At 59.0% G+C, this 9,136-nt stretch overlaps 1 protein-coding gene across 1 annotated transcript; it reads right to left on the bottom strand.

Annotated features, from left to right (window-relative positions):
- Positions 1 to 425: 425 nt before the first annotated feature.
- Positions 426 to 8,176, bottom strand: CDC42EP1 (CDC42 effector protein 1). The gene is made up of 3 exons (XM_082051895.1): positions 7,973 to 8,176; positions 3,708 to 4,606; positions 426 to 2,849 (listed from the first exon to the last, which is right to left on the bottom strand). Exons 2-3 carry the CDS (start codon positions 4,147 to 4,149, stop codon positions 2,050 to 2,052), a joined length of 1,242 nt encoding a protein of 413 aa, XP_081908021.1. The 5' UTR covers positions 4,150 to 4,606; positions 7,973 to 8,176; the 3' UTR covers positions 426 to 2,049.
- Between the last annotated feature and the right edge of the window lie 960 nt (positions 8,177 to 9,136).

The following is a 9,136-nucleotide window of genomic DNA, read 5'->3' as shown; positions in this document are numbered from 1 at the left end:
CTATGTGGGGCCGGGTGGATCATTGGATCATAGAATCATAGAATAGTTTGGGTTGGAAGGGACCTTCAAAGGTCATCTATTCCAACCCCCTGCAATGAGTATGGACATCCTCAACTAGATCAGGTTGCTCAGAGCCCCATCCAGCCTGGCCTTGAATGTCTCCAGGGATGGGGCACCTACCACCTCTCCGGGCAACCTGTGCCAGTAGTATTTTACCACCCTCATCATAAAAAAACAATGGGAGGTTGCTCTGTATGTTAGCCATGGTGAGCAGCAAAGTACTGGGCTATTTAATCACAGAGGTGCTGAAAAACCCTGCTGAGAGTGGAGAGGATGGGATTTTGTGATTGGGTCACCAGCAGACATAGCAAGGATGACGATAAGGTCGCTGCAGTTGAAGGAAGGCACCAGAGGAGAAGTTAGTATCAAAACTTTTTTAATAAGGACAACAATAAGTGCATGGGATACAGAGTGGAGGCAGAAAGGCTATTCCACGGATGTGGGTCTTTGGTCTGGAGCTTGTGTTACCATCTGGGAAGTGGAGGGCAGGCGGAGCTCATCCTGAGAGGCAGGGTTCCTGCTCCAGGGGGATGAGAAGGCTTATCCTGCTGGGTGCCAGTGGCCAGAGCTGGGGAATCCTTGAAGCTGCTGCCTGTCCCAGCTTGCTGCTGCTGGTCACTATGAGGCAGCTGTCTCGAGAGGCTTGTGGAGATGGGCTTGCCCATAAACTCTACAGCCTGACTGCGAGCGACACTCCCACGTACAACACGCGTGCACACCGGAGTCTCTTTATTCTGCTCTGAAGAGCTCTCTGCCAGAAGCAGGCGTGCAGTGGGTGAGACGCGTGGGAGTGGAGCCCTGCAGCCGTGGTCAGCATCTCCCCCCGCTGCACGCCCCCTCCTGTCCCAGAGAACAAGAGGGGTCCTGTGAGGGTCCCTCCAGTGACCTCAGCCCCTGAGCATCTCGGCTCCATGCCACGGCACAAAGGCGCTTCTGTGAGAGCCAGCTTGCACACGGGGCAGCGTGGGGGGCAGCTCGTTCCAGGGCCCCCACATCACCCAGGACCGCTCAGCGAGGGGCATTAGCTGTCCTGGGAAAGGGTGTGCTAGAAAAGAGGGGTGCGCACATAGGGAGAGGGGACGAGGGTGAAGAAGGGGCAGTGCAGACCAAGCAGTTGCAGAGGGGGAGTCTCCTTGTTCTGAGGTGGGGGAAAGGAAGGGATTTTTGGGACCCAACTGCAGAATTCGGTGACCTGACAACCTCACTTCTCCCTACAGCCAGCCAAGAAGTTTCTCCTCTCTCTGCTGTGAGGGGGTGTAGGTCAGAAAGGGATACAGCCTAAGTGATGCTGAGCAGCAGCAGGCAAATGGAAAGACCCCTGCGATTATCTCTGTGCATGCTCTCACCTCCAAAATGCTGAGCTCATGACTTATTTTGGGGGGAGAAGGAGAAAACCCAGCTCTGTGTTGGGTTTGCCTACACCTTGAGCCCCCAGCTGACCTCCCCAGGTAGATATATGTGCCATACAGAAGGGTCTCGCACCACCTGAAGCTGTGGAGACCCACATCCCCTACGTGCCAAAGTTATTGGTGGGGATATTTCTGGGACAGCACGTGTGCCAGTGCAGAGATCGGCTGGGCACTTTGGTGGGAGGATGGGGCATGACCACAGACACGCTGGCAGTGCGAGGCTGAGGGACGAAAGAGAGGGCACTGAGGGGAATGAGATGGGATAGGAAGGGGTTTGGGTTTTCTTTGGCACATGGGGATGTCCCTTTGGTATCTAGTGGCAGTGAGGCTGGAGAAGGGCTGCGATGCCCAGTGCTGCGATGCACAGACCTCACCAGCCCCCTGCAGCAACCTGGCCCAGCCCTGGGGAGCCCCCCAGGAGACAGGTGCTCCTCCTGCCCCCCAGTGCCCCCAGCTGGCAACGGGATCACCTGCTGGGTCTGCCAGCAATGCTGACACCTGAGGGTGGGGGACAGGGAGAAGGGCAAAGATGCTGGCACTGATTCTTCTGGTGGGGGACTGTGACGAGAGGAATAGCCGTTCACACCTTAACTTCATCGTCCTCCTCATCCTCCTCATCCGCGTACTCGAAGGAATTGCTGTGCCCTCCCCGGGCACCAATGTACCCCTCCTGCAGGCTGGAGAGCTCGGCCTCCTCCTCATCCTCCTCTCCTTGGTTCCAGGTGGCCTCAGGGGACCGGCTCCCCCGTGTCACTTGTGACCGCCACGAGCTGCTGCTGGGGCTCTCCCACAGGGCCTGCGTCCGGGCCTGCCGGGGACCCTCACCCTTCTCTGAGCTCCGTGGGGTGCTGGTCCCACCATAATGGCGGGCCAGGACCTGGGCCGCCCGGTCAAACTCTCCTGCCTCAATGGTGCAGTCGTTCCAGTGTCCCTGCCATGGGGTCCCTCTGGGCGCTGCCCCCGGCCCTGAAGACCAGGCAGGGTCCTCTCCAATGCCCTCGATGGTGTGTGCCTCTCCGTTGACATGGACCGACAGTCCCGGCGGTGACCTGGCCCCTGACAGGCTGCTCTGTCTGGAGTGGTCCCAGAAGCTGGATGTTGCCTTGTCCTTTCCATGTGATGCACTCGATGCTGAAGGGGCCTCGTCCTTGGCCCCCTCATCTTGCAGGAGGTCTGGCCCATCCTCCCCCACTGCTCTCCCGTTGGTTTCAGAGAAGCTCATCATCTGGAGGAGCTCACTCATTAGGGAGGGCCCCAGGTCCAGGCGGAAGGAGAGCAGGGAGTCCGACTGCTTCAGTTCTTCTTCCCCGGGGAAGTCACTCTCTGGGCCCTTTTCCAAGCGGGGGACACGAGGGATGGTGCAAAACCCTGACTCCAGCCCTGCAAGGCAGAAGGGATGGCTGGTGAGGGGGTGCAGGGGTAGGTAGGAGGAAGCCTGCCTTATATCTGTGGGGGACAAGAGCCACTGTCACCAAAGCAGGGCAGGCCATTCACCCATCAGTGGTCCTGGCCTCTAAAGGTCAAGCCAGTGTCTGTGTGGACATCTCCAAAGGCCAGAGTCACAGCTGAGGGTCTCCAGGTGGGCTCTGGGGTTGCTAAAGTGCTGATGTGGTCTGAGCCAGGCAGGTGGGACCAGGAGATGGCAGCATTGCCTCAGCTTGCCTTTCCCTCTGAGCCCAGCCACCTCCCCCAGTTCCCAGGCTCCCCTCCCCAAGACCCTCTGCTCCAGACCTCCCTGGGGAAAAGCTGAACCACAGCCCAATGCTGTGAGGCTGGAGAAGAGCCACCCAGCTGTCCCGTCCCATCTCATCCTTCCCACAACTCCTCCCCAAAGGTCCCGTCTGGACTCCAGCTGGCAGGGAGGGATGTGGGTGCAATGGAGAAGAGGTGGTCCCTTGAGGGTTGCCCATGGGGAAGGTGTAGGCCTGGCGGGAGATGGGGGACACTCCCTTACAACTACTCCACACAGGCTGCCACTGTGTGGGGCTATGGGGGTGGGACAGGAGGAGAAAACATCCCTTCCCCACTTTGGGGGGTACCGTGGGAGGAGATCCTCCAAGGGTAGGAGCAAGGACAGCAGCTGAAAGCAGGGTTAGGGTTGTCTCTTCATAGGGACTCTTACATGTCCTGTCTCTGCTGAGAGCCTAAAGTCCCACAGTGGGGAAACCGAGGCACAGAGAGGAGCTGCAGAGGATGCCCTGTGCCTGGGTTCCAGCCCCTGCCCTATGCTTCACTTACCGTAGGCCTGGTGCGTTTTGGAGAATCTATTGGAGGAGCTTTTGAAGGAGAACTTGCTGGTCAAGCCCCGGCCACTGCTGCCGTCGTAGGTCCCCTCGTTGAGCTGCGGCAGTGAGATGGCATTCTTGATGATAGGTGAGATGGCAGGGGGGGCAGGTGATGCCCCCGCTTGGTCCACACTACCCCGGCTCCTCAGCGGTGTTCGGCGGACGTGCCGCAGTGTCCGGGCAAAGAAGTTGTTGGCTTTGGCTGTGTCAGCCCCACCGTGGTTGCTGAGGAAGGAGGTGTCCCCAAAGACATCCCCGCCACGCCCCACATGCATGGTATGCCGAAAGTCCCCCAGCGGTGGGCTGATCATGTCTGGTGTCAGCTCCGACTTCAGCCGCCGTTTGCCATGGGAGCCTGACACCCAGCTGAGCACTGGCAGCTTCCCCAGGCTCATGTTGCACCCCTCACCTCACCTCTGCTCCTGCAAAAGCCCCAAAAAACAGCCCTCAATGGGCTTCCAGCAGCAGGGTGGCCTGTCACATCCCTGGCCTCGCCATGGCTCCTGCTCCGATGCTCTCAGGGGAACAGCTCAAGTCACCTTGGCTTTCAGCAGGTGAAAAGGGTGCCTGTCCCACTGCTTTCCTGCACGATGCTGTGCTCATGAAATCACCCGCAGCAGGTATGTCCCCAGCAGCGAGGACGGTGGTACTGTGGAGGTGTCCCCAGCAGGAGTCCAGGGTCAGCCCCGGTGCTGCAACGGCCACTGGAAGCTGCGTCTGGCCACGGGCTTAAGACTTAATCCGCCGTCTTCTGCTGCCACCAGGCACACAGGAGCAGTCACAGATAGGGCAGTGGTTGTGGGAGTTTGGAGTGGAGCGGCAGGGAAGGAGCTCGGTCCCCTCGTCAGCCACCTAAACAAGACAAGAGCAATAGTGAAGCCTTCAGAGAGAATTTTCCTGTGTTGGCTGTACCCGCAGGATGGGCTGGGGAGGTTAAAGGCAGTGAATGAGCAACGGTGAGGAGGTTGCTACAGGCTGTCCCACTCACCGGGCCTTCTTCTTGGGGAGGAAGTGAAAGGCTTTCCCCCAAAAATATGTGCTTTCCCTCACCCCTCTGACCTTGGCGTGCCTTAGTTTTCCCTGCCTGCAGAGCAGCTTTGCTGGACCCATGCTGCAATGCAGGCTGAGGATTTCCCTCCCAGGCAGCACCTCCTCCCAAAGCGGTGCCCTGCCCGGCTGCCCAAGCTCCCAGGGCGAGAAACCTCTCCCTTCTTTTGCTATTCAGATGAACCCTTGGGAAGAGGGTGAGGCCTGGGGATCGCGTGCTTCTCATGGAGGAGGGGTGACAGGGAGGGAAAATGCAATATTTGTATATTGGTTTGTTTGTCGTCCTCTGGCTGGGTCCCCAGGACTGGCCAGACACGTTGGAGCAGCAGGGAGACAGGGGTGTGGGGTGGGCAGCTGCTTTGCAGTCAGGGAAACTGAGGCATGGCAAGGGAGGTGATTGCTTGAGGTCGGAGGAGAAGGTAGCATTGGTCCCTGTGCTCAGGTCCCAGAGGTGCTGGGGGCAGGTAGAGAGGCAGCACATGATGGGCACACGATGGCAGAGCAATGACCTCCCCGGTTAATAAGGGGGACATGCAGATCAGCAGATCCCTTGTTGGTACATATGGCGAGAGGGAGAGGGTGGATTGGGAAAAGGAGAGTATCTGGGGCTTGGGGCACCTCCGAGCATCAGTGGTCTGCGTGTCTGCTTGGGGACATGTCCCTCCCAGGGCTCAGTCCCCACTCAGGGTCCGGGGGGACAAGATGGAGCTGGGTCCCTTCAGCAGGGCCAGTTGCAACGGACACCATGCCAAGAGGTGACATGAAAGCCTCACATCCTTTGCTTCCTGTGTGTCGGGACCCCCATTACTGTGTGGCTCCATCCATCTCCCTGCTGCTGCCCGCCTCCCAAACCTGTCCCCGGGTCACCTCAGAGCAGGCAGGCGGTGCCAGGGAGGCAAATCCTCTGTTGAGAGGCAACCCTGGGCATGGAGCTGCTCTCCTGGCTGGCTACACGTGTTTTCACCTTGCCCTGGCCTTGTTTGCTCACCCTGGGCCCCTCTTATCTGCCAGGGGTTAATGCCCAGGGAAGGGAAAACAAACCTCCCCTGATGGCTCCCAACACCATTGGCTGCCTCCTGGGGTGGCAGTGGATGGTGGCAGCAAGGACGAGGACAGTGGCAGGTTGGCTTTCTGCTGGCACGCCTGCCTCCTGCTCACCAAGGCTGTATGGTGCTGCCTTGCTACTGGGATGGACCAGGCATGTGGCAGATTTGGGGTGAGAAGACAACCGGGGAGCAACATACTCCCTCTGGCAGAAACCCACCCACAGCCATTGGGTCAGGTCTCTCCTGGGGCACAAGGAAATCCACCAGGGTGGTCCCTGCAGCACAGTGGGGATCTTGGGGCCTCAAGTGGGGACTGTGCCCTTCAGCAGCGGTGCCTGCATGGTGTGAGGCACGTGCCGCACTGGCCAGGGCTACTCTAAGGGGTGGACTCCCCTGCTCTACCCCACGTGCCCCGCACAGCATAGCTGCCCTGCAGACCCCTCCGGGGACTGGGGCTGGCATCGTCCCAGGGACAAGGTGGGGAGGTGAGGGAAAACGGGGTGTGGGAGGAGAACTTCTCTCTGCTCCCTGACTGGAGTACTGGGAGCCAGGAGGAGGAAAGTGTTTCCCATTCCTTGTCCCTTGGCCACCATGGGGACACCAGCCAGCGCCTCGTGGCTCCCAGCTTTCTGGGCCTGCTGGCAGGCAGCGGGTGCTGGGAGAGGGAGGAGGGAGGGAGGAAGCTGGTGCCCAACCCTACCTGGATGGCAGGTTTCTGGCAGGCCTGTTGGGCTTTTTCTCCCTCCAATTTCCCCCTTTTTCCTCCCTCCCCCTGACCCTAATGCATCTCTGTGACAGCTGTGCCCCTTTGAGGCCTCCTGTCTGCCCAAGCAGAACCCTCCATGTCGGGGAAACTCGTGATTCTGCGGGCAAAGGGTGACCCGTGCACTCTCCTTTCCTCCACTGGGCATGAGGACCCCCGGTCTGGCCACCCGTCTTTCCGCATGCTGCTTCTGTCCGGCAGCCTGTTGTGTTCACCAGCCCCTGGCACGGTGAGCCCGCAGCTCATCCCGACCTCCCCTTGCCTGGCTCCTTCCTTCTTGCCTCCTCCGGGAAGCCCCCCGCCCTCACAGACCAGCTGCCAGCATATCCTCCTCCCAGCCTGGCCTCCCCCATTTCCCCCCAAGTTCAGCTGGTTTCCACTGGTTTTCCACTCGCCAGGAATGGCCAGAGCTCTTCTGCTTGCTGGGAAGAGCGGAAACCAGACGGGGGGGAAATAATCCAGATGTCTAGTTGGCTGGAGCTGCTTAAAGCAACTTCCCTCCTCCTCCTCTCCTTACATACCCCCCCGCAAAGGGGACATACTCCAAAAGAGGGCAAGGAGATGTTTGGGGTGGTCTGAACAGGAGGAAGAGCATCTGGAAATGGCTGTGGGCGGCCAGGAAGGTTTTCCCAGCTTTCCCGAGTGCCAAAAAATCTCCCTTTCCCTGGAGGAAGGGAGGCACAGGCTCTCCTGTTGGGTCACTTTGTTCTGGGATGGGGAAAGCCAGCAGGAACAGGCTTTTGGGGAAGGGGGAAAGGGGCTTGGCTGGCCGGGCTGGGCTGGGCCTCTTCCAGCTCTCCTGGAGCGGTGCCGGGCAGTAGGCGGACAAGCCCGAGTCTGACTCCCGTGCTGCTGGTTGCTATATATATGTACATAGTTATATCTCTCTGTATAACAAGGGTATTTTTCCAAGCAGACGGCACTGGGATGTGGAGGGAGGTCAGGACTCCAAAGGCAGGCGGTTTCCAGCCATCCTCTCCCTGCCTCCTTGTCCAAAAACACTCCCTTTCTTCCTCCAAACCCCCAAAATTGGGCACCCGAGAACCCATGGGGCTTTGAGGGGTAACCAGAGCAGGGTGCACGACAGGAGTGCCCCGCTGCTTTCCCCCATCCTCACCCCCTTTCTCTCCCGGCCCCCACTTTCTCCCTGGCCTATCTCCCCTCTCCTCGCTCCTGCTTTCCTTCCTCCCGGTTTCCTGTTGCATTCCTGCCTTCTTCTCTCTTGCTTTTTCATCATACTCCCCGTCTCCATCTCCTTGCCACCCCTCCAGATTCTCCCCTCTCCTACCACCCTCTCCACCCTTCTGCTCCCAAGCCCCGCCAAGCTCTACAAACTGAGGAATCAAAACTTTCAGGATTTACCTCTTCCGAACCAGGGTTATTTTTTTTTTCCCGTCCTCCGGCTGAAAAGTTGGGAGACACTCCTTGTGAATCCCTGTAGCTTGCTCCAATGGTTACTGGCGCTGTGTCCCGGAGCAGGGTCAGGGAGAAAGGTGAGGCATGCCCCCCACTTTTCCCACGGCTGTACCCCCAAAAGCTGGCTCTCCCAGGCTGACGCCCCGATGCCACGGGAGAGAGGGAGCGAAGCTGGCGGGGAGGGGACGTGGGAAGGAGGAGGGCGGGCTGCAGCGCCGCTGAGCCAATCCTCGCCTCAGCACGGAGACCAGAGAAAATGAGATTTATTCCAACTATCCAGGACAGAAAACTTCAGGAACTTCTCTGCCGCTCCCCCCTCACCTCCCCCACTTCCCCACTGCCATTTCCCATCCTCCAGCACTGGCTGCCTCCTGCTCCCAGGCGCCCGCTTCAATGAATTTGTGGGCAGGGGGAAGCTCAGGTCATCGGCTAACTTGGTTAGGGGACTTTGGCTGGGGGGCAAAGGAAAGGAGTTTGCCCCCTGTGTGTGAGCCCCTCATATATCATATGGATTCATCCCATCCTGCTTTGGATGGGAAGTCTCCAGTGCCCCTGAGTTAGCAATGCCAAGCAGGAATGGGGTCTGGGGGTGGGCAGTCATGCCAGGACCTGTGGGCAGTGTTGAGTTGAGCATTAGCATGATAACAACCTCCTTGAAGGCTGCATGGCCCCCATGGGCGTTATGGGGTCAGGACAAGCATTACAGGGTCAGGACAAGCATCATATCAGAGGCACAGTGCCAGACCATGGTGAGGGGGTGGCACTGGGTAACTTCAAGGAGGTGCTCCTTGGTGGCACCAGGGGGGATTTCTGCCCACATATGGGACGCTGCATTTCTCTGGTGTCGCACTTCGTTGCTTTGTCCCTTGATGGTCACAGGGCAGAAAACCCTACCAGTGCCAATAAGGGGCAACCTACTAGTGGGTACAGCATCACCAGTGCCATCAGTGACCCTCATGGCCTTCATGTGAGACTTGGTGGCTCTCTTAGGGAGCACGTGGCCAGGCACAAGCAACTATTGAGGGCCCCGTGAAGGAGAAGGGCGGTGTCTGTGCTGGCAAAGGCGAGATGAGACTTGTTGGGGTTAAACAGGGCCTGGCTGAAGGGATG

This window comes from Streptopelia decaocto (genome assembly GCF_964273445.1).
Source record: "Streptopelia decaocto genome assembly, chromosome: 1".
In the NCBI taxonomy this organism is placed as follows: Eukaryota; Metazoa; Chordata; class Aves; order Columbiformes; family Columbidae; genus Streptopelia; species Streptopelia decaocto.
The sequence above is the reverse complement of the archived record's forward strand: the minus strand, read 5'-3'. Positions and strand labels throughout refer to the sequence as shown.